Genomic DNA, 25,774 nt, shown 5'->3' with positions numbered 1-25,774 from the left:
GCCACCCCTTTCCATTGGCCTCCCCAAGCACCTGCTTTCTTCGCTAGTGCCTGGAGCCGGCCCTGGTGGCCCTCAGCAGAAGGGTGAATTTCCACCCGTATGTCCAGTGTAGTGGAGTGTCCATTTTTTAATGGCTTTAGGCTACTAGTTAGTTATTATTAAATGGGTCTAAATCATTTTAGTATACAATGAAATATATTGATTTTTCTTATGATTTCACATGACAAACAACTTAATGGTAATTACAATAGTATGCGCCCCACGAGTATTGCTTTTTTAAAATGATAACATTTGCATCATTCAGCCTCACTTTTCCCCCACTTTCTTGCCAGATGAAAAAAAAACCCAAACACTTCACTTATGACCCAGTACCAGGTAAATCACACTGGCTAGAAACAATCAAGACTGAAGCAATTGCAAAAGAAAAGACTTAAGTGTAATCAGGAGTGTTCAGACTTTACTCAAGTGAGGGCTGTGCTGGCAATTTGCCATGAACCTGGGGGATAGGGTGACCAGATGTCTCAATTTTATAGAGACAGTCCCAATATTTGGGGCTTTTTCTTATATAGGCACCTCTTACCCTCCATCCCGATTTTTTACACTTTTTAGGAGGGAGGGATAGTGCAGTGGTTTGAGCATTGGCCTGCTAAACCCCGGGTTCTAAGTTCAATCCTTGCGGAGGCCACTTAGGGATCTGGGGCAAAATCAGTACTTGGTCCTTCTAATAAAGGCAAGGGGCTGGACTTGATGACCTTTCAGGGTCCCTTCCAGCTCTAGAGATAGGTATAGCTCTATAATATACACTTGCCCTCTGGTCTCCCTACTGGGGGATGTGTTTAATTTGCAGAAAGTGGAGCAAACTGAAGCCTCTCAGCTTTCAGGTGTAGTGCAAAGAGACTACAGGTCCCAGCACACAATGCTGCATCTAGACCTGAGCATTTTAGGCTGAGATATTTGCAGATCACAGTAGTATGATGAAGGCTGCCATTGGCAGCATCATAGAACTCAGTGGGACACACTTGGCCCACAGCTGATCATTCCTGATGTAAAAGAAACAGAAAATCCCACAGATTTCCAGCTATCATGTACTGATTTGCTGTGTCTGCAAAAGCAGCTTTGTTAAACAGGCCACTGACAACTAGGAGCTAAGTTAACAATAAGCATGTATGACTAAGACTTTGGGAAATACAGCAGGAGCTGACAAAGAGCTGGGTTTGCAGGGCACGGAATGACCAGAGCATTTCTCAAATGATAATAAAGTAGGTAGCTCTGTGTGACACATCACTCATTATACCTATCAATGCAGCTTGTTGTTTTTGTATCCGTTCAAGTTCACCCTGTAATTCTTTCTTTGCCTTCTCTTCCAAAGCCTGTATTTCCAATCTGTGAGACTGATGTTGGATTTTGATGTGGTCATCATATTTTTTCTTCAAATGTTCTTCTGCCTCCTGCAAGCAAGGTAAATATATATAGGGCCTAATTCACCACTTTGCTGCTCCAGCTTTAATGCAAGGTGAATCAGACCCTTCATATGCACAGCATATTTAATTTGCAACATCACCAAATGTTGATATTTCATTAACACAAGATTAGCAGAAGACTCAAGAAAACATCAAACCAGGCAACAAAGGAACAGAAGAAGTTTTCCAGACTTCTTATAGTAGAATTTGAGAGGTTCTCAATGTTTGTATCAACTGTGAAACACAAATGTTGAAGACTGAACTATTAGTCATTAGAATGGTAATTTTTCTTCAGCTTCCAGTAAGGCCTCAGCATTATTGGTTATTAGTATATATTGGCCAAAACCTGCATTTGGTCCATATTTGGACAAAATAAACATGCCCTTGTCAGTGAAATTTTGACTGAGTCTAGCCTGCAGGATATGGCAGGATATGGTGATTGGGACATTCTGAGGGCCGAATGCTCCCCTAAATTAGATTTGTACCACCTGACTGACTTCATTGTGGTTTTCCAAGTGTTCAAGGCAGAAGCTGTAAACAAATGGTCTAAGTTAAATTCCTCCTGGGATGGTTATACCATGTATAGTAGAACCTCAGAGTTACGAACACTAGCGTTATGAACACCAGAGTTATGAACTGACTAGTCAACCACACACCTCATTTAGAACTGGAAATTCGCAATCAGGCAGTAGCAGAGACCAATATATATATATAGTACAGTACAGTACTGTGTTAAACATAAACTACTAAAAATATAAAGAGAAAGTTTTTTAAAAATTGACAAAGTTAGGGAACTCTTTCTGTGATCTTTCTGTGCTTGTTTGATTTAAATTAAGATGGTTAAAAGCAGCATTTTTCTTCTACATAGTAAGTTTCAAAGCTATATTAAGTTCATGTTCAGTTATAAACTTTTGAAAGAACAACCATAACATTTTGTTCAGAGTTATGAACATTTCAGAGTTACAAACAACCTCCATTCCCACAGTGTTTGTAACTCTGAGGTTTTACTCTATAACTAGAAAAGGTAATTTACCATAGGTGTGCAATGTGGATATGAAGTCAATGTCACAATCACCTGGATATTTTAAAATTTACCTTTTTCTTGAATGGAAACCTCCTTTTAGGACAATACACAGTATGAACTTTGATTATTATTTTGTCAATGAGGTAAATCTACATAAGCATTTAAAAGCAGTGTTTTTTACACTTGTACAATTGATTTTTTTATACTTTCTTCAATCTGAATACATTATTTAAAAAATCAGTTTATTATACTGTAAATAAGTATTCTATGTAGAAATGGGTTATGGATGAACCTGAAAAAGTCAGAGTCCTATTAACAATATGCTTAAAATATATATTTCTTAGGAATTTCCTCTTATTCTTGAGGCCAGGCTCAGATAATTCCTATCAAAACATTTCATTCACAGTGTGATCTATAGTCAAGCACTGACATAAAGAAATATAGCACAAGAGCAGGGCCGAGAGTGATCAAAACAGCAGGGTAGCCTGTTACTTGAAATAATATTGACCTATCTTTAGGATAACTGGAAATACCTTAATTTAGAGAACCATCTCTCCACTTATAGTTACCCTGAGATGATTTAAGTCTGAACCAAGTAAGAAAATAAAAATATACAGCATCAATGTCAGTACAAAACTACCTTGAGTTCCTGATTTTTGCTTTTCTCTAACATTTGTATAGCTCTCTGATGTGATGCCTCCAGCTGTGCTTTAACATTCTGGCTTTGTTGAATGGTGTCTTGAAGATCCTGCAAAAGCGTCTCTTTCTCTTTGCTGGACTGTAGAGTCTGCTCCTTCAGAGATTCTTTGAAGTTATTTGCTTGCTGGTCTAAAGTTTGCTTCAGCTGAGCAACCTTCAACAATGGTACAATTAGTAGGCTGTGGTTAGCTGTTAGCCTTATCAATTATTATTTGTATTACTACAGCACTTACAAACCCTAGTCAGGACCCCCCACTGTGCTATATACTATACAAACCGCTGCACTCAACTGCTTCGCAGCATCAAAACAGACTCATCTGAAGAAAGTGTGTTCAGTTTTACTATATTTTATGAACATGTAATGCTCTATGAAAACAACAGGACATTCATTTCCTGGTGGGAGAGAGCCCCTTATTTCTCTCAACGATGATCCTGCTGGTTTATCTAGCTCTGAAAATCATGGCCAGCTTGAAGAATGATGGATGCCACAGAACACCTTGAGGATGGAAGTGTTAGATTGGTGGGAAATGGAGCAATTCTCTGGGATCTGCAGGGATGCTAATACCCTCCCAGAAAGAATATAATGAAACACTACCATCCTTTTCCCACCAACCATCTGGTTAGACTGCATCAAGTAATTTACTAACAAAAATAAAGCATCAGAGCTTTGATCTCTTATCTTTCCAAATCATCTCCCACTCATGTGGGTAGCCCATTGTCCAGGCTGCATAGTAATGAAGGGCACAATTCAAAGAGCAGGTTCAAGAGCACAGTTAATTGAGTGGCATTTGAGTTGTGACATCGAAGGGTCCACTGACAAAATGGTAGATAAAGAGTTTAGTGCAAAACTCCCATTAGTGGTAATGAGAGTTCTGTGCATCACATCCTAGACTTATAGAATCATAGACTTTAAGATCAGAAAGGACCATTATGATCATCTAGTCTGACCTCCTGCACAACGCAGGCCACAGAATCTCACCCACCCACTCCTGCAACAAACCCCTAACCTGTGTCTGAGCCATTGAAGTCCTCAGATCATGGTCTAAAGACTTCAAGGTGCAGAGAATCTTCCAGCAAGTGACCCGTGCCCAATGCTGCAGAGGAAGGTGAAAAACCCCCAGAGCTTCTGCCAATCTGCCCTGGAGGAAAATTCCTTCCTGACCCCAAATATGGCGATCAGTTAAACCCTGAGCATGTGGGCAAGACTCCCCAGCCAGACACCCAGGAAAGAATTCTCTGTAGTAACTCAGATCCCATCCCATCTAACATCCCATCACAGACCATTGGGCACATTTACCGCTAGTAGTCAAAGACGAATTAATTGCCAAAATTAGGCTATCCCATTATACCATCCCCTCTATAAACTTATCAAGCTTAGTCTTGAAGCCAGATATGTCTTTTGCCCCCACTACTCCCCTTGGAAGGCTGTTGTAGAACTTCACTCCTCTGATGGTTAGAAACCTTCATCTAATTTCAAGTCTAAACTTCCTGATATCCAGTTTATATCCATTTGTTCTTGTGTCCACATTGGTACTGAGCTTAAATAATTCCTCTCCCTCCCTGGTATTTATTCCTCTGACTTATGTTGTGTGCTTTCCCTCTCTCACCCTAACGAATAAATACAGAAGAAATAATATTTACCATATGAGTAACTAGAATTACAGCTCTCTCTTTTGGGGGCAATGGGGCCATTTATTGTATGTTCATTCCCCTTCTTTTTTAGTGCTACATTTTCTAAATAACTAGCAACAGATTTTTTCTGAAAAGCTACCATGACAAAATTCACTGCTGCAGATGTCTCACAAGCCAAGGAGCACATCTACCATGTAATGTCACTAAGAGTTTTGTCACTGTACCTGAGCTTGTAAATCAGTCTTTTGGTTGTGCCATTCCTCCTGCAAAACCTTTGCTTCTTTTGCCTTCTCTTTCTGTAAAGAAGTAAGAGAAGGCTGCCTGTCTTCCCTTCTGGGGGCACGTGCGTTTTCCAGCCTTAAAGAAACAGAGCCCATGTTGTTAAAGGGAGAGCCTCGCAGGCCAACAAATCCATATCCCTGTAATTTACTTAATATGATCAACACATTTCCAGACTGGTCATATTATTGCCTTTCTCCATACTACTGCATGCTCATTTTACTCTTCTTCCCTGTGGTCTGGCTTTTCTAGGTTTACATCAGCTAATTACAATTACTTGTCAAGTGGAAAAGCTTTATTAGCTGCTTATAGTCTACAGTTGCTTTGCACTCGCAGCACTCATTCATGACTGCAATGGCCAGAGGGAGGTGCTACTGAGCAATGCAAGGCCACTCCCTCACTCCACAGGACAGCTTCCATGCAGAGTTTCTCCCAGGGTCTCACTGTGCTCCCTCTCTCTAGGTGCTTAGTCCTTCCTGCCAGGGCTGAGCATGCCTGCTGCCCTTCTCCAGGGGCTGAGCACTTTCCCAGTGGATTTACTTGACCTCTTCCCATTCACAGACACACATAGCCCATCCCTGAAGTACTCAGTGTGCCCTTATCCTTCCCAGGTTCAGCACACAACCGCTCCAAACCTCTGAAGGGATGTAGCTCCCAGGGTCTCAGGATACTCCCCTCTACTGTCTCCATTAACATACTCCAAGTAAAACCTAAATTCCAAGTCACTTTATAACTGGAGCCCTCTGATTGCACTGTACCGTGGCTTGGCTTCATTTCTGGTCCCTGTCTGTGCTCTTAAGGGCTCTTGGCCTTTGCCCCTTTCTCTCTGTGGTTTAGACCTGTCTTTCTGCTGCAGAAACGGATCCTGGGAGTAAAAGAAAAAGGCGAGTATGAAGCTTGCTGTTAGAGACACTTTCAGCTTAAACACAAGCTCTTTATTTCTATTGTAAAGTTACTTTAATTTGCTATTTGTAATTATTTTTTTTCAAATTTATTTCCTCTGCAAAACAATCAAAGGAGGACAGGAAGGAACTTTGCATATAAATGGCAGGGCTGGTAGTGGTGGGGCTGGTATTGCTTATGGCTTTGAGTAAAATGAAAGCAGGATAGTCTTTGTTCCTTTGTATGTGATGATCACATGAAGCATGCGGTAATGAATCTGCTGTGGCAGTGAATTTGCAACGCTGGGGGCAAAACTCAGAGCCTGCTGTTCCAACAACACAGGTCTCTAGCACCTGAGGCATATCTCTCCCCTGGTTAGATATTTTATATGCTGTATAGGCTGGCCACAAGAGGGACTAAGTCTGACATTCCAGTCAGTTCATCGATACGGCATTGGTGCTCATAAGTGCAAACCAGAACACTGTATTCCCTCCACTTAGGTGCTGTTGTCCTGGAGTGCATGAAGCTCACAGGAGCTCAAATCCACCATTCAGGAACCAGTTGCCTATGGCCGCTTCGCACACAACTGTTGCATCTGATTCTCCTTTGGGCTTGGTTTAACAGGGCAAGGGTGAGAGAAGAATATATAATATAGTGGCGTGTGTGAATTTGTCCCACTGCCCTTGCTGGATATATTATCAATTCTGATCATACATTTGCTGCCCCTCAAATGGCCTGAAGTCCTAGCAGTAGTACAGATAGTGGGGATACTCTTTTAGCTCAAGCAGTAGAAGTCCACTTTTTGGACTGTGATCACTGATGCTGCATGTGTAGCAGTTTAGCTGGGGAACATGGCCATTTGTGTCCAGGGCTGCATTACAGTGTTTGTACTTAAGACACAATAGAAGGCTGCAAGCAGCTGTAAGCCTTGCTAAAAAAAAAAGCTCTCTAGCAGGGCTGCCAAGGACAGAAAGTTTATCTAACAGGGAAATTGAATCAACCCTGATGATTTTTATATATATCAGACTTCCCTACTCACCATTCATTACATGCATAGAGAAAGTTGGAAACAAATTCAAGTCTCTGATGTGTGGCCAGGTCTCTTTCAAATATTCATTGTGAGGGGCTGGGGGATGTGTGGATTAGATCAGGGGCTGGATGTGGATATTGGAACTTTTCACATAGTTTGACAGGTCAAATCAAGCTGCGGTCAGTAGCGAAAGAAAGTTACAATCTGACAGTCTATATGAACCACTGGGGTGGCCTATGCAAAGTCAGATGGTAGACTCAGTCTAATGGCTAACGGACAGGTGCACGCATCACACACAACAACAAAAAATCACACAATATTAGTTATACCGAGACTTGTTACTTAATGTATATAGAAACTAAACTAATTACATCTAGTGTCCTTGTGCCATTATGGCAAGAAGCACAAGTTGTGTGTGTGCAGTTAAAATCACTCTGGCAGGAATAAACACTGTGCACTTAGTTAATCTACAGTACATTTAGTGCCATCTACTGGCAAAATTATATAAAAGCTATTTTGAGCAGACTAAAAAAAGACTGATAGGAATAAGCATTCAGGTTCATTTATCCCAGTAAAATATGTACTCATTAAGATCAAATGTAAATTTAATGCACCACATCAAAGGATACGTCTGTCTGTTCATTTGTAAGCAGAAGTAAAAACAGCATGCATAATGTGAGCAGATAAAGAGCGTAGTCCAAAAAACCACCTTTTGACATAAGAGATTCCAAATCACAAAATCTGACTAAAAAAAATAGGACACTTGGGGCAAAAAGCTGCATTTCAGAACTTCAGCTCAGGACTGAGGGCCTGATCCTACAAGCCGCGCGCGTGTGTGTGTGTGTGTGTGTGTAAGGATGAAACCAACACATTTATTGTGACTTGTGAGCTATGGAGGTCATGAGGAAGCATACTCATTTGAGGGTGTGGGTAAGAGTGTGTGTCACCATCTGACCCACGTAAGTACTCACCCACTTTGTGATGTGGGTGTGTTTTGTGCATGGAGATTGTGCTGACAACTCAGATTCCTGCCTGGCCATCTCAAAGTGGCTGAACCTTAGCATGATGCAAGCTGCCAGGAGCACCACACCAGGTGCTGCCTGGTGATCCAGAGCCATGACTTTAGTAGGAGCTTGCATAATATTCATCTCAACGAAAAGATTTCAGAGGCTAGCTGAGCAGGGCATCCACCGGACAGCGGTATCATTCTGGAAGCAGATTAAACACCTCAAGTCCGTATATTGCAAGGCAAAGTTCTCCAACCGCCAGACTGGTCACATGCCCCACACATGCCCCTGCTATAGAGAGCTCAGCATGGTGCTTGGCACCGGCTCAAGCACTGAACACAGCATCTGACATGATTTCCTCCTGATTGCAGAGGGGCTTGTTGTGAGCCAGGAGGAAGGAGAGGCAGGCGTGACAGGAGCTGCCCATAGAACTTGGTGCTCCCAGTCAGGACCCCCAGCAGGACGGGTTAGCAGACAGTCCTGTTTAGGGAGACAGAGTGCAGAGCTGGGGCCCTGAGCCACAGCCTGGTAAGCACCAGTCATCAAGTTTTCTATTATTATTGCCAAGTACTTCTTCTTCGGTATATTAGGGCAGGATTTGGGGATATGACAAATAATTTTTTTCATGCAGGAAGATGCTAGATTCCAGGAGGACAAGTGTTTATCTTGGGTGGTGCGTACTATACTTCGACTCCTCTATGGGACATTCCGTACAAACTGCCCCTGCCCTGCCATGAGCTACCCAAGATGGATGCCAGGTGGAAAAAAAAATAAACACCACAAAATACTGTTTATCCTGGGTGGCAGCTGGTTAACTACAGCCACCCATAAAGAATTCCCGGCCACCCCCACCCCACAAACTACCCAAGATGGATGCCAAGCAGCAGGGGAAAAAATGAAACAATTATGTAAACTCAACACTCTGTTTCATACATTGTATCCAATTAAGCCTTCCTATAAGGGTACAGGATTCATGGCCTAGCAGGCATGAATGCAGAATTTTGCCAGTAATGCTTTTTGTAAAGCCAGGATTGACTATGTAATGTGGCTATATTCCTTGGTTTTCCCATCAACTACTGCTTACAAGCCTATTTGGCTGCAGAAACTGGCAAAGTTAATTGTAACTGTCATTGCTTTAGTTCATTCATCCTGTTATTGGTACAGACATGTACTTTGGCTACCACATTGCTGTCCCCTAGGGTAGCACATATACATCGGTGGGGCTTCAAAAAGTGGTAAAGTTCTTTGTGACTGTCATTCATTCATCCTGGCAACGTTACATTTGCATTCTTTGGCTAGACAACATTTGTCCCACGTTGTGGTGATGGTATGTCCATTGCAAATCCATTTTTATTCTTCTGGACTTTCTGAATAGGCCATTTCAGATGATTGCTCATGCAGCAGGTAGAGTTAGTGCTAAAGGCCTACAGACCCACAGCAACCACTCCCCAGGCTCCTGATAGGATGGACAGGCAGCACTCCATTGGGTACCTGGACTACATAAAGAACCCAACAGGAAAAGGAAGCTGTCTGAGCAACAGACTATTGCCTACTGGTTCCTGCCTGACCCTACTTTGTTGCCCTGAAACCTTGCCCACCTCACCTCCCCAACCCACTGACCCAGCCCCTTGGATTGCACCTTTTGATAACTGACCTCTGTGAGAACTCCAGCCATTTCCCCAGACTGCCTCTGATACTGATTGACCTTCCAGCTACCCAACAACCTGTGCACACTCGACTACTGCTCTGGACTGCCTCTTAGCTGCCTCGGCCACCAGGCATTACAGTTTGCTCAGACCATGCTGGTCTCCACCGAGGATTGTTCTACCCAAAAAGGGTATAGAACTCACAGGTACAGAGCCACAGGGGATGCTGAGCCTCCAGGAGCAGACCACTTGCCTGCAGGTGGAAAACCAAGCTTTACAACGGACTAACTTTGCGCAGAACCCTTCAAGAACAGCTCACGAGACTGCAAGAGGGAACATCTCCTGCAGCCCCACAGCCCACATTGCTGTCAGGAGCCAAACTCACAGTACCTTACCTGAGTGCTACAACAGGACCAATAGCAAGTTCTGGGGTTTAATGAAGCAGTGCATGCTCTAGTCCCTGGAAATTGGCCAAGTGCCTCAAGACAGGCAGACCCATTCGTAAACTGGACCACCAGTACCTAGGTCCCTACCAGATCTGCAGGCAGATAAACCAAGTAACCTTCAAACTTCAACTTCTTCGATTTCTTAAGGTGCAACCTGTATTCCATGTCACCCTCCTTAAACTCTTCTCCAACAATCTTTTCCCCAATGAAAACAACTTCCCCCTCCACCAGTCCAAGTCCAAGGTGAATACCTGGTCCACAAAAAACTTAGACTCACAGATATGAAGAGGAAAGATATGGTACCTTGTTGACTGGGAAGTGTACAGGCTGGAAGAGCGGTCTTGGGAACCATACCATCATGTGCACCCTCCAGAAAAAGCCAGAGCCTTCCACAGAGTCCATCCAGACAAGCCTGTTCCTTTGGTGCCCTGATGGGGATTACCTAAGGACCCCAGTATTGAACCTAGGCACACTGGCATCATCCTTAGCTGCTGTGCCACAGTAGGGCACTGAAATGCCATTCCTGACCAATAACCGTACTGCTCAAGGCCTACAGACCCATAGCAACTACAGGTCCCTGATTGCTGGACAGGCAGCACTCCATTGGGTATCTGAACTATACAGAGGCCCCAACAGGAAGAGGAAGATGTCTGAGCAACAGACAATTACCTGCTGGTTGCTGCCTCGACTGCCTTGCTGCTTTGCCTGACCTACCTTGTTGCCCTGCTGCCTCACCTGATCTTACCCTAGCATCCCTAATCCGCTGACTCAGTCCCTTGGATTGGATCTTCCAGCTATTGACCCCTGCGAGAAATCTGACCATTGCCCTGGACAGCCTCTTATATGGATTGACCTCCCGGCTGCCTGACAACCTGTGCACAATTGACTTCTGCCTAGACTGCTTCAGCCACCGGTCATTAGAGGTGCGCCTCATAATGCAAACTTTGATTAATTGTCATCCTGATTTCATTCCCCTCTGGGACCTTGATGTCTGAAAACTTTTCATGGAATAAAAATTCCAGATGATTTCTCAGATTTCTGGGAAGAGAAAATTTTCTTGGACCATGCTGGTAGTTCACTAAGCCTCTCTGCTCAATGGATATGCAGTTCCATGCCAGTTTTCTAAAAATCTCCCTTGCATAAGTTGATGGGATCCCACCACTAGAACAGCACTTTTTTCCACTGTAGTATTTCAAAAATATTTATGTTCTCCAGTGGTTCACCCGCCTCAAATAAAAGTTAGAGCCACTATTGGTGATTGTCCCTGACCAATGATGTCTTGCCTTGCATCCATTCCATAAAAATGTTCACCTTGCAGATGTTGTGGAGAGCACAGCAGACTGCTATCACATGACTGGCATTGACCACAAGGGCATCCAAAGAGGTCAGTAAATTGCACCATCTGACCTTTATCCTGTCAAAGGCACACTCCACAACCATCCTACAACTTCTGAGGCATGTAACTGAACCTGCTTCTGTGGGTCCAGTGTAGTCTGAGTATGGTTTCATGAGCCATGTTAGGATCAGGTCCCCCAAAATAATGGTAGGCAACAACACGCCATTGATAATGATATCATTAGGAGGAAGTAAGGTCCCAGCTTCTCCCAACAGGTAGTGTCTAGAGCTCCTGAAAACCCTCATGTCAGGCACTTTGCCATTGCTACCAACATTGGTGTTTATGAAACTGTTCATGAAATGCCATAAAGTGTCCTGCCGAATGTCTACTCCACTGCATAAACCATTCACCAGCAAGCAGGGGCAGCTGATCAATCAAATCCACAGCTTGTCCCCGGGCTGGAACAGACAGAATTTGAGCAGGTTGCACAGCCAGAATTGATTTACGGTATCGCAACCTGAAAGCACTTCCATACAGGCGATGAGGAAGAACAGACAAGTTCTAGCACTGGAGCAGCTCCATGTGGAGAGGACACCAAGGACTATGGGATAAACACCTATGAATACAGGGTTGGAATAAGTAGCTATAGTGTCATTCTGGACACAGCTACATAGGGTATGGCACATGTGCATCTCTGCAGTGTGGACTGGCAGCAGGCTTGACTGACATGTGGACAAATGCATATGAGCCAAGACATGGGTAAACTCTCAATGTAGACATATCCATAGTCAATGGTATATTACAGAGGTGGGCAAACTATGGCCTGCCGGCCACATCTAGCCCACGGGATCGTCCTGCCCAGCCCATGAGCTCCCAGCTGGGGAGGCTAGCCCCTGGCCCCTCCCCTGCTGTCCCCTCTCCCCCACAGCCTCAGCTTGCTGTGCCACCAGCGCTCTGGGTGGCGGGGCTGCGAGCTCCTGCTGGGCAGCGCAGCAGTGTGGCTAGCTCCGGCTGGGCAGTGCAGCGGTGTGGCTAGCAGCATCGTAAGGGGGCGGGGAGCAGCAGGGTTGGATAAGGGGCAGAGGATCCCAGGGGGCAGTCAGGGGACAGGGAGCAGAGGGAGGTTGGATAGGCGTGGGAGTCCTGGGGGGGCCTGTCAGGGGCGTGGGGGTGTGGATAGGGGTCAGGGGAGTCAAGGAACAGGGAGCAGTGGGGGTTGGATAGGGAGTGGGGGATCCAGGGGGGCGGTTAGGGGTGGGGGTCCCATGAGGAAGTGATCAAGGGACAAGAAGCAGGGGGGGTTGGATGGCTCGGAGGTTCTGAGGGGGCAGTCAGGAGGTGGGGAGTGGGAGGGGCCGGATGGGGGGAAGGGATAGGCATAACACGTATTAACATTAATTTACTCCACAGCGTATTTCTTTTTCTGGGCCCAAATACCACTGTGAGGAAGCATCAACGTATAATTTTCAAATGAGGTGTTCAGATTCAGGTTTTGTATTTTCCAATTAAAAAACCCAGGGTGCTTTTTCCTTTTGTGAATCAAATAAGTATGAAGAAAAGAAGAGGGACATCTGAACTCCAACTGGGCTTACCAGGTTAGAAAGCTATAAGAGGGGAACTAATGGTTCAAAATACTGGTAATATTAAGTTCACACTGACTAGGAACAGATTGAGCCGTAAATCTGCAGGGTCACAGAGAATAATGGATGAAGAGGAAATTGGATGGAAAAAGGATTTCCTATTTCAAATATTTTATTTTGTAGAAAGGGAGTTGGGAGTAGGAGCTATACAAATAGGATAGGCATACAAACCATAATATTTCTTCTTAGGAATACGTTATGCACCCCACTATTTCTAATATCTTAGACAGAGGTCCAGAATAAAGGCTACATCCCACTAAACTTCTTTTTCTTATCTTTCAAGCCATGAAAAGGGGTTTCAAGATTCACCAATGCATGCCCTCTCTCCCGATCATTTTGCTACATTCAGCCTTTTTGCAGTCTTGCATTGCATTGCATTGCATTGCTTCCAAATATCTGGCCAGACCCTCAGGTGGTTTAAATTGGCATAGCTCTACTGAAAGTCAATAGAGCTATGCTAATTTACATCAGCTGAATATCTGACTCATTTTATTTAGCGTTAATAGAAAATAATAACAGCAACAGCTTGTGTGACTTTGTATTTTATACCATCCTACTGCAAAACAAAGTCTCAGCCTGAAAGCACAGCCTGTTGTAGACCTAATACCATAATTCATACACTTCCATCCAACAAGACTTTGTGTTAAGGGACCTAAAGATGCATCAAATCCCTTTTCCACAGCTCCAACAGCAAATAGCAATATGTTTACTATGTGCTGCTGAATTATTTTCAAATTTCAATAGTGTTGCGGAGTAAAGAGGGTAATTTTAAATTGTGGGATACCAAGTAATTTTAAATTTAGAGAAACAAGAAATGGTAGGCCAGCTCTTACTAATTGTTCCTCTTACTGTCAACTCAGGGGTGCGACTCCCACTACTTTAGTCACAGGGGTTCTTTTAAGGGACACTGTAATTGAGACAAGGCAAAATAATCACAATTATTAGCAATGGCTATTTTATTATTTAAAAAAGGCAAAGAAAACATTAAGCAAAACAATACAAATAATGAACTGGTTACTTCCATTACAATCACATCTGTGTGCCTCTCTGTGCAGAGTTTTGGCAGCAATATCACTGAGAGTGAACTCGACTCTTAGGTGTTCTTCATCTGGTAAATTAATCCCAAAGTATATTGTTTCATTTCCCAAAATTATTGTAAATTCATTCATACTTGAACTGCCTATAGTTGGACAAAATAATTTGTTTATAAGCAGGTAGATCCTGTTTAGTTAATAATAATAACCAGCAAGTTTATACATGAGAAAGTAAGCAAACTTAACTAAATACTATGAAATCAAAGAGAGTTACTTAGAAGAAGCCTTTTAAAGAGTCACCTTAAATTAGGCCAGTTAACCAATATAAAGAATCTAAAATCCAATTAAGTCCCACTATTTCTTGGTTTACCAATGTTTAGCCCTTGTCTCCTCTCCAGGAATACATAGTCTAACCATCTGGTAATTAACCAGAGAAACTGTTCATATTTTAAAGTTACAATTGAATTTCAATATTCCAATAAAATCATTACAAGAGTTTTTAAATCTAATCCCTTGGCAGTGTCTTTTTCTCACCAATCCACATTCAACTCTTGGGGAGGTTTTCCTTGGCTTGTTCTCTTCCTGAGTCTTCTGTTTTTCTTGTGTGTCTCTGGTAGCCTGCTTGTAGAGATTGACAGGATAAGTTATGGAGTGTTTGCTGTATGGACAGTAGCAGAGAGGGTGTGTGTGAGAGAGGTGTTCACTTCAGAGTTTTTTATACTCTTCTCCTTCCTAATTCCATGAAATTGTAGGAAAACACACCTCTTCCAGGTTTGTTTAGATTCAAAGTTGGTTGCTGTCACTCTTTCACTGGCTCCATGCCTTCAGGATTGACTTAGGTGACACCTATAGCTCCTGAATACCCGTCTAATTGCCTTTGTTCTTCTTGTGGCAGGACAGCATCAGACAACGTTTAAAGTTAGTTTTAACTCTCTCTTTTTATTCAGTTCACTTTCTGAGATATTTCTTCCATTTTATTAGAGTTTGTCAGGAAATGAAATTCCATTTTTAAAGAGTCCAAACACTCCTATTCTTTATATACAAGTGTTTGGCTCTCAAAACAGTTTTTTAAAATTAAATAATTAGCAGAAAGCCTTTTGCTTAAATAGTTATTTAATGAGTTATTAATTCTTTATAACAATTTTTGGAGAGATGATTCTTTGTGTCTTCCTGAGGGAGTTGTTTGACCACTGCGAGGAATTAGTTAATTCCCCATTAATATAAATATTCTACACTTAAATGTCTTCTTACATTATTAATAAGATAAGCAAGGTCACTAGATCCCATGTGAGTACATAAAGCATTTTGCCATTTATATAGCTATGATATTAGGAGCTTTGCATTTAGCTAACATATTTGCAAACATGCATTTCACAAAGTTGTTTGACATTTCATTTAAGAAATAAACAAAAGGTTTAAAACATTTCCAAGTACACATATGTCTCCTATAAACTTTTCTGAATGACGATTTTAAGGTAATTAAAAAATTCATTTCATGAAAGATATTTATAGACTTTGTTGTGTGGATTTACTTAGAAGTTTCTCTTTGGAGGATGAAAAAGCCCATGTTAGCCCTAGATTTATTGCTCTGATAATTCAACCCTACATTCCATTTCACAAGCAGGTCTCTTCCTAAAACGTGAATGGTTTACATTGTTTGTCTTGAAATAAGGATAACATTTGTATCAAACCGATATTTATATAAGCGGGAGGTGTTTGGGTCTAGATGAGACACTTAGGGGTAATGAACACGGTTTTCTGACTAAGGAGGGGTAACTTCCTGATATTTGGCTTGTCTCCATGGTGATAGAAACCTCATGGAATTTCTTTGATTAGCTTGAATATTTTGTGTCATAACTAGCTAATCATAATATGTACTGCTACATTTTCAAACATCCTGGCTGTAACATACTTGTAGTTATATATCTTAATATTCCATACAGACACAGACAACTTTGTAATGGCCTAGCCAATGACCTCACAAAATAGTTTTATTAATATCATTTTTTCACCAATATTAAGGTCTTTTTCTCACAGTATACTTGCACTTGGCCTTCTAAGAACAGCTGACTTTGTCTCCCAATCTTTTCCCGCTACCCCCCGCAAAAAAGAGAAAATGACTGATAAAACATCCAGTGTGGTATAGAAAAAATATGAATTATAAAACTTTAAAAATATTTCACTTTTCTAACCATAACTAGGATCTCTTTGTTGGGAAAAATGGGTTTATTTCTTTCAATCCATATTCTGCTCTCTCTATACATGTGGATATCCCTATATACAAAGGTTTTGGAGGCATTAGAAATGCCTTGTATGGATAAATTAGACAGCTAGACATCAGTGAAAGATTTGTATCTTTCTAAGTGGCTTATATGGTCCCCATCACCTTATCATAACATCTCACAATCTTTAATGTACTTATCCTCACAACACTCCTGTGAAGGAGGAAAGTACTATTATCCCCATTTTACAGATGATGAACTGAGACACAGAGAGATTAATCAATTTGCCCAAGATCATACAGGAAGTCTGTGGTGGAGTAGAAAATTGAACTTGGGTCTCCTAAATCCTAGCTAAAGCCCTAATTTCTGGACCTTCTTCTCTCTGGTGCCTGTAAGAAGAGTGAAATATCGGGACCAGGGGTGGCTCCAGCATGCTTGGGGCGGCAAGCCGGGGGTGGGGGGTGGCATGCCAGTCGCCGTGAGGGCGTTTCTGCGGGAGGTGGCGTTTCTGTGGGACGTCTGCCGGTCCTGCGGGTTTGGCAGCAATTCGGTGACAGGTACGCCGAAGGCGCAGGACCAGCAGATCACCCGCAGAGCCACCGCCGCCGAAGGCTGCCTGACTGCCGTGCTTGGGGTGGCAAAAAACATAGAGCTGCCCTTGATCGGGACTGAGCTCTGCTCTTGGAATCAAAGAGAAGCATTTGGTTTATTGTTCTAGCTACCTGATTATAGAGAAAATTTGATGTTCTTGCTGCTATCCCTATTGTAAGGGGCTGCATTCATTTGGAAGACTTAAAGCTGCCTTCTGATTAGAATGATTAGAATTGCCACATTTGAGAATGTGTTCAGTGAGCAGAGGTGAAAGTGGGCCAGTACGGGCTGGTACGGTGTACCGGTAAGAAGTGGCTGTTGGTACGGGCCCGTTCACAGACGATGTTAAAGTGCTGCCATGGCAATGCTTTGACATCGCTGACCCATTCGCCCCTCCCCCCCATTGGCGGCCCTGCTGGCAGGGCTTTAATGTCACTGTCCCCCCCCCCCCCCCGGCGATTTAAAAGGGCCCAGGGCTCCCGGCCGCTGCTACTGCAGCAGCCGTTAGAGCCCCAGGCCCTTTTAAATCACCACTGGAGCCCTGGGCGACGTGGGCCAGGCAACGCTGAAGGGCTGGCTGGAGGAGGCTGAACCCTCCCAGCTCCGCCCCTTCTGGCTGAGGCCCCACCCCTTCCGGGGGCCAGGTAAGAATTTTAAGTTACTTTCATCCCTGTCAGTGAGGCAAATTTGGGCACCATGATGTTGCAACATTTCACTCACTCAATATCATGATGATGATATTGCTTCGAAATGGCACCATGTTAGACAAAACATCATAACATAGTGACACAGTGTTACCATGTGATGTTGTTTTGCTGGCTCCAAAGTTATTTCAGGTTCATTTAAGGTTACAGGTTCGCCCCATCAATACTCAGGGCAATTCCTAAAAGGGGAAACCAAGATGGGTTACCACATTGCCATTATTATTATGTGTACTCTGGTAGCACCTCAGGTACCTCGAACAAGGATTCGGGAACCCCTTTGTGCTAGGTGCTGTCCATGCGTATAACATGAAAAGATGGTTCCTGCCATTCCATGCTATGTACCTTGTAATATCAGCTCCTGCACTTTAGCACATATGGAGGAAGCTCCTAAAGCTTTAAGGAGATGACCAAATATGCCTAGGTTATAGAATTTTATTTTAGTCCATTTCCCATGTGCTTCCTTCTGAGAGCGAGAAGAGGCAAGAATTTGATTTATTTAGTTTACCTAGAAAATCTCAGTGGTATATAAATATTGTGTTTCCAGGAGCATCCAGAGTGAGATTTAATTATAATGCTTCCCTCCACTCTGCACAGCATTCTCACTACGTCAACCCAACCACAAATGTGCCTTATGCAGCTATTTTTAGGTCTGAAATTTTATCCAGGTTAGAACTGGATTAGTAACAGCACACTGCTTAACCTTCAAGGCAGAAGCTCAAGACTGAGCCATTTCAGTATTTCCAGCTGGGAATCATGCCTTTAGCAAAACACAATACTGTTCATATAGTACATGGTAGTCTCCTGGCTGTGAATACTCAGTGCATAGGAAAGGGTAGTATTATAAATTGATTGGACCTCAATCCTTGGGCAATTGTGCCAAGAAATGATGGTTCAATGGTTCTAGACAAGCAATTTACAGAGTGTCATCAAGAATCCACATGTCTTTCCATAGGAAATTCCTTTTTCTATGTCAGCACTTGCAGATGAATGGATGAATTTATAATGTTGTGAATGGAACTTCTTCACACAACGTACAGTCAATCTGTGGAACTCATTCCCAGGGGATTTTGTGAAGGCCAAAACTATAACTGGATTAGAAAAAATATTGAAGTTGATGTTGATCAGTGGCAATTAACCAAGATGGTCAGGGATGCAACCCTATGCTTTAGGAGTCCCTAGCCTCTGACTGTCAGAAGCTAGGAGTGGATGACAGGGAATGGATCACTCAATGATTGCCCTGTTCTGTTCATTCCCTTTGAGGCATCAAGCATTGACTACTGTCAGAAGACAGGATATTGGGCTAGATGGACCATTGGTCTGACCCAGTATAGCCTTTCTTATGTGTCTCTTGAGATTACAATGATATCATAGCTACACCACAGGACTGAAGGTCAGGAGTCCTAGGTTACATCCCTGTATTGCCAGTAAGACTTCCTCTGTGACCTTGAGAAAGTCACTTAATGGCTCTCTGCTTCAGTTTCCCCATCAGTAAAATGTGGACAATAATATTTATTTTCAGGTACATCTTAAATAATTATTGTTTATAAAGTGCTTTGAAATCTTTGCATGGAAGGTACTCTATGAATGCACAGAATTATTACGACAACCGATGATTTCCAAAAGCAATCAACACTTATCACTATAATATTCAAGCATTGTTTGAGAGTGACATTATTTCATGGTAAGGAAGAACCTCTCAACTTTTAATGTACTAAGAATACGTGTATCTTTGCAGGATGACAGAAAGGCACAAAGAGTTCTGTGACTTCTGGCTTCCCAAAAGATGCGCTATATTGCGTCAGGTACCCTGGAAGCCACAAAAAGACCATCTGAAATATGTCAAAATATATGCATCATCCACAGGCAGTCTTTTTACAGGGGTACTGTGGCCAAGAGACAAACAGAGAGAAACTGAAGCAAAAAGGATTTAGATGGAGTTCAGATTACAGTTATATTCTCAGTTCATAACACTAGGAAATAAGTAGAAGGCCCACAAGACAACTGTTTGATGCTGGAATGTGCAATTCCTCTTCATTCAGGGCAATGGAACCCCATGTTTTCTGTGTCTTTCTACACTGAATTATAGCAAATCAAGAAGAGAGAGTTTATTATGACCACCTTGAGTCTGTAACTACCAGCTGAGACAGAATGTTTTGATTGGCAGCAAGTGGAGTCATTAATGCTCCCAGTGGCCCACCCCCTCTGTTGGAAGGGAAATGATTTAGAAGTGGTGAAATGGAGGATACAAGGTGATGGGAAACCTAAATTGCAACATAAAATCAACAGTGCCTACCTGTATCTCGCTAGTTCCACAGTGTGGGCTATCTGATTCCTGTTGCCTCTCAGGAGTTTTTCTGGAGTGAGACTGAAGAAATTCTTTGTATCTGAGAATATCCTGATTTTGCCGGATAAAATCTTCAAGCCTTAAAACCTAGGTTGGCAGGCGAGAACAACAACAACAACAACAGATGAAAACTTCCCCATCGCCAAAACCCATCTGCTTATCTTTAATTCAATCCCAGAGAAGCAAGTTACAGGTCAGTTAATTTGTTATTCTGGGCAGGACATCAAATGTAATGAGATGGAAAAGTAAATATGGTGTTGAGCATCCTCAGTGCATTTCACCATTGCACTGAATTCACTTGTAATATGATGAGAACAAGGAATTTCCTGACCTCTGATAACTTGTTTCCCATGAGATAAAATGTTAAAAATGCTCACAGGCAAAAATCTTTCAGCAACATACGAAAAGGAAATATTATGTATGGAAAGTTTTAAAACAGGTAACATTTCCCTAAGAGACCTGGCTGTTGCAAGGGAAAAAGCTGGGAGAAGATAAAAATGCATTCCAGATTCATGTAGATCAAAATTCACAATTGTCAGCATTCTTACAGGTGTACTGTTTCCCTGGGTAAAGTTTCGAAACCCAGTTTCGTTAGGGTTCTGTTTTTATTTTGACAGGCAAATTATTTATCAAACCTTCAGTCATTATACTCCATAGGATAAACATTTTGACAAATGTAGTTATTTGGAGAATGCATATTATTTAGCCCATAAACTATCCACAACAAGTGCTACAAAGAAATAATCAGGATTTTAACATCTCAGACCTATTTTTCAGCTGGATTCTGTATTAGAATAGACACTTCTACGCTAAAAATGAATTAGGGATACACTGTGACTTAGCACTGCCCTTAGCAAGGCCTGGTGTGTAAGCTGCAGCACCCTGGGAGACACTATGACTCAGAGACACGCCTCTGGGTCACAATTCCTCCCCTGCATCCTTTTCTTTCCTGGGAGTGGGGTGCGACTAATTGCTGCCCTATACCAGCAATAACTTACTATCTATCCCATGCTAGCTCAGCTACTCTGGCTAGTGAGCATGGAGGATAGAGCCAAAGTTCCATCCATTCCTTTCCCCTCTCCGCCATGTGCTCCATGGTACAAGTAAGCAGGCAAGCAGCCTCACTTCTAGGCACCGGATCCAAGATCTGGGGGAGCTCATATAGGGGAGCTATTAAGGTTCTTATTCCCCTCTTGCATGGGCACATAGTCCAAGTCACAATCTTGCCCTCATTAAGTCAAATTTCTCATTAGAGAGCTATGGAACAAAAAACAAACGAACAAAAAGGAGGAAGCCTATATGAAGCTCAGTGAAAATTAATATCATTTTGTTAAAATCTTTGTTGACATTTAAAAATAATAATTTCTGATATTTCTACCTATAGTCTTTGCACATTTCCTTGAAGGATATCGCAGACAGCAAGGATTATGAATCTCATTAAGAACCTTCCGAATCAGAAGAAAAATTAAGAGTCCTTTTAATATCAGGGTGGATTTATGCCCAGCATACCTCAAGTGAAGAGTCCTGAAGTTTCCTACTTAGGGCTTCTTTCTCCTTCTCTAGCTGCTTTATTTCATTCTCAGCATTCTTTCTTAATTCCTCCAACTGTATCTGAACCTCCTAAAAGTAAATAAAACAATTACAAATGTGCAGGACCATGCCCAGAGTATACATCAGGGGTTGGCAACCTTTCAGAAGTGGGGTGCCGAGTCTTCATTTATTCACTCTAATTTAAGGTTTTACGTGCGAGTAATACATTTTAACATTTTTAGAAGGTCTCTTTCTATAAGTCTATAATATATAACTAAACTATTGTTGTATGTAAAGTAAATAAGGTTTTTTAAATGTTTAAGAAGCTTCATTTAAAATTAAATTAAAATGCAGAGCCCCCCAGACCCATGGCCAGGACCCGGGCAGTGTGAGGGCCACTGATAATCAGCTTGCGTGCCGCCTTTGGCATGTGTGCCATAGGTTGCCTACCCCTGGTATACATCATAGAAGAAGGAAAGAAAGTATCTCAGTAGGGTGGAAGAGGTATGGACAATATGTTTCAGGAACATGAACAGAGGCAGATCCTAGGAGTCCATACAGTTCTATGAAAGTTAATAATAATACTTAAGCACTTGAATGGCACTTTTCATCCAAGGATCATCACAGCTTTTTGCAAAGAAAGTTAAGTATCCTTGTCCCCATTTTAGATCTATCTGCCTGTTTTAATTAGGGTTTTCTGTTGCATCCATCACTGTAGTATCCAAGAGCTGTTGGATGATGAAACAGACACAGAGGAGGGAAGTGATGTGGCTGAGGTCACAGAATAAATCAGTAAGAGAGCTTAAAATAATGGTCTTGACTGAAAGCCAGTCCAGAGCTAGATCACATTGTCCCTTAGCAAAGGACTGCAAAAGCATTGTCAGAGAATACATATTAATAGATATAATGGAGTTTGGTTACTAATTTTTGCATTTTAGAAAATACAGTTATGAATCAATATTATGAAATCATATCTCATTACTTTGCAAGCAACTTTTATGTGGAAAAACTATTCAATGCAAGTCACCTACAAACAACCCATTAGAAACTGTTATCCTTGACCCCGATGAAGCTTCCAGTATAACTGAATTGCGGTGAGGATTTCCATGTGAGGGCGGGAGGGAATTTCAGCTGAAGAAATCAGATACACTTTCTCACGGCTTATTTTCAGGATTCACACTCTGTCGTGGCTTTTCAAGGCTGCTTCCATGCATTCTGCATAGCCATAACAGTTTACTCAATAATAGATACTACTGTCCTGTAGTGTCTTTCCTTACATTAATTACATAGTCATCTAAGTGTTTTGTTCTGTTTCCATGATCACCATAGACTTACACTGGCTGTGGTCTCAGTCTTCCACCAAAAAGCAGCTTGGAGTGTTAAAACTGCAGTGAGTAGATGACATTTGTCTGGTATTGCATCTATGTTCAAGAAGGGTTAATCTAAAGTTGTATTAATGTGCAAACCATCCACCACATTTTTAAAGAGGTATTTACTATATAATCAAAGTCTGATGACTGGTAATCTCAGTAGAGTTTCTAATGGAAAGGTGTGCACATCTCAGAAATCACCATTACAACTGCAACCTTAATGACAACCCCAGTGGAGAAATCAAGAATTAAATGAAGATTGAACTGCCACCTCTCACCCTTAGAAACTGTCCTTCCAGTTCAAGGTTGATGCCCATTGGCAAGAGAGTGATTGGAAGCTTGCAGTGATGCTGCCCATGCTGTATCTGCTCAATGGATGGAGGATTTCAGTGTCGAAGGTTGTCAATCCAGTGCTTTTACAGTTAATTAAATCTCCTTTCAGGGCATGCACAACTTTGTACACATCATTGTCAAAGCAGAAGGTGGGGATTTAGCCAGTTTAACCCATCTAACTCCCTGTGCTCTGAGCTGAATATGTATCTGTCATAAACAGTTAGTTAAGGGTTAAGGTTTTTGTCTACCTGTAAAGGGTTAACAAGCAGTACCTGTGGACACCTGACCAGAGGACCAATCAGGGACCAAATATTTTCAAATCCCTGTGGAGGTTTTTTTTTTCTGTTCTTTGTTTTCTTAGCCCTGGTCTACACACAGCCCATGGTTCGAACTAGGGTACGCGAATTCAGCTACGTGAATAACGTAGCTGAATTCGAACTACCCTAGTTCGAATGACTTACCGTCCAGACGCCGCGGAAGCGAACTCCGCGGCTCCAGGGTCGACTCCGGCAACTCCTCCTGCCGCGGTGGAGTACCGGAGTCGACCGCGGCGCTTCCGGAGTTCGAACTATCGCGTCTAGATCAGACGCGATAGTTCGAACTCCGAGAAGTCGAACTCGCCGCGTCGACCCGGCGGGTAAGTATAGACGTGGCCTTAGAGAGTCTCTCTTGGGTATTAAGAGAGTCCAGACATCTTAATCAAGTCCTCCCAGGTTTCTGCAACAAATTCTTCTATTCAAGCTAGTGAGTATTAGCCAGGAACTAGTATTCTTATACTTTTATTTCTGTATTTGCAATTCTGTGGTTTGCTATAGAATTTCTTTAAGTCTGTACTGTGATTGCTTTTACTGAGAAAGAAAGGAGGGGGGATTCTCTCCAGAGATTGATAAGTTTAGACCCTGTATTGTTCCAATTTGGTTACAAAGACAGTGACTTTTCTTTTTTATTCTTTAATAAATTCTTTTCTATTAAGGACTTGGTTGGTCTTTCCTTGGGTGGATTCTCAGGGAAAGAGGAGGGGGAGGATTCCCTCTATAGTTAAATCCCGGTGTCTCTCCTAGGAAAAGGGAGGGGAGAGGAAGCAGGGGGGAATGGTTTATTTCTCCTGGGTGTAAGAACTCCATGGATTTGGGGCTCTTGGAATCCCCTAGGATTTTGGGGAAGGACTGTGTCTCAATCCACATTTCCTGATTGAGTGGTGGCAGCTTTTACTAGATCTAAACTAGGATTTTAGTTTAGAGGGAAACCAGGCAGGTCCCCACATTGGAACCCAACAGCTCCAAGTGGGGGTGAGACCCATGACAATATCCCTTAGTGTCTGAATATCTTCACAGTTAGAGTGTTCATTTGCTGTAAAAAGACTGAATATGCAACTCCTAAATATTTCCTTGAGCAATTTGGTATTTTAAGATCATTTGCATACTTGCTCTTCTCATCTGTGTCAACTTGCTAACTGAAAACATTTCTCCAGCAGGCCTTGAGAGACCACTTGTGTGTGTGGGGGGGGGGGAACGGATGGACAGGGAGGGCGGGGGGGAAGAGGGAGGGTGAAGATGCCAATTCTAAGAACTTCAGGCCCAATGGAAGTCTATAATGCTTAAAACAGAATGACTTAAAACATTCAACATAACAGAATGTGAATGTAAACTTCTGAAGAGACAAGTAATATAATTAAAAGGAAGGTACAGTGTTAGCAAACACGAGCAAAGACCATGGAGTAATGAGGATTCCTCATAGCTAATAATTAAGCAAATGGAAATCTAGCACGAATTCACAGTGTGGAGGTGCTGTGAACTGGCAGGCAGAGATTGACAGAGAACTGAGAAGAGAGTTGGAAAAGACAAAATTAGTTTTCAAAGAAAAGGAGAAGAATAAATAGTCTTGTGGTTAAAGCACTGAAGATCAGAGGCGTACACGGGTTTCCTGTGCAACCTTTGGCAAGTCACTTAACCTCTCTGTACGTCAGTTTTCCTAGTTGAAATGAGGGTATTATCATAATCTCCCTACCTCATGAAGCTGTTGAGGGACTTAACTCATTAGATCCTGGGACAGGAGTAACAGTAGCAATGAAAAATATTATTTGACAAAAACAAGTTTAGTTTTACTGTTTATAGAAGATGCCCCCAAGCAGTACCTATATCTGTGCATTTATTATTGACAAACAAACTAACTCACATTTGAACCTGGAAGTTTAAATTGTGCACATAGAAAACTTCCTGTGGCCTTTCTCAGCGCCATTTGGCATACACATTAGATTGCTCACCTGCTATTCAAAAAACAAGGGTCGGATTTTCAGAAGGAGGCTTCCCTTTGTGTGCATACAATTTTGCCTGTTCAAACACCTGGACATGCCACGTTCAAACACTTGCACTTTTATGGTCAGGTGATGGAATTTTCCACACACAGTTCCCTTTTTGACAAATGGGATTTTGAGCATTTAAACTCTATCGCTTCATGCTCATGTATTAGTGCTTCAAAAAGTGTTTGCACAGCGCCTAGCACAATGGGGTCCAGCTCTTGGCTGGAGCGTTTGAATGATATATATATATATATATATATATATAT

The 25,774-nt window shown here is 42.3% G+C and overlaps 1 protein-coding gene across 6 annotated transcripts in view; it reads right to left on the bottom strand.

Annotated features, from left to right (window-relative positions):
• FAM184B (family with sequence similarity 184 member B) overlaps positions 1-25,774 on the bottom strand; it is an 88,151-nt gene that overhangs the window by 13,721 nt on the left and 48,656 nt on the right. For 4 of the 6 annotated variants that reach the window (XM_045017302.1, XM_045017304.1, XM_045017307.1 and 1 more), the window contains 7 exons: positions 21,486-21,596; positions 19,926-20,063; positions 14,650-14,736; positions 5,853-5,959; positions 5,040-5,172; positions 3,125-3,337; positions 1,295-1,448 (listed from right to left, as the gene is read on the bottom strand). In XM_045017302.1, the coding sequence (XP_044873237.1) occupies positions 1,295-1,448; positions 3,125-3,337; positions 5,040-5,172; positions 5,853-5,959; positions 14,650-14,736; positions 19,926-20,063; positions 21,486-21,596 (943 nt within the window). The remainder of the gene's footprint in view (positions 1-1,294; positions 1,449-3,124; positions 3,338-5,039; positions 5,173-5,852; positions 5,960-14,649; positions 14,737-19,925; positions 20,064-21,485; positions 21,597-25,774) is intronic. The other 2 variants (XM_045017303.1, XM_045017305.1) reach the window with 2 other exon arrangements.

The sequence above is a fragment of the Mauremys mutica genome, chromosome 5, assembly GCF_020497125.1.
Source record: "Mauremys mutica isolate MM-2020 ecotype Southern chromosome 5, ASM2049712v1, whole genome shotgun sequence".
Taxonomy (NCBI): Eukaryota; Metazoa; Chordata; order Testudines; family Geoemydidae; genus Mauremys; species Mauremys mutica.
The sequence above is the reverse complement of the archived record's forward strand: the minus strand, read 5'-3'. Positions and strand labels throughout refer to the sequence as shown.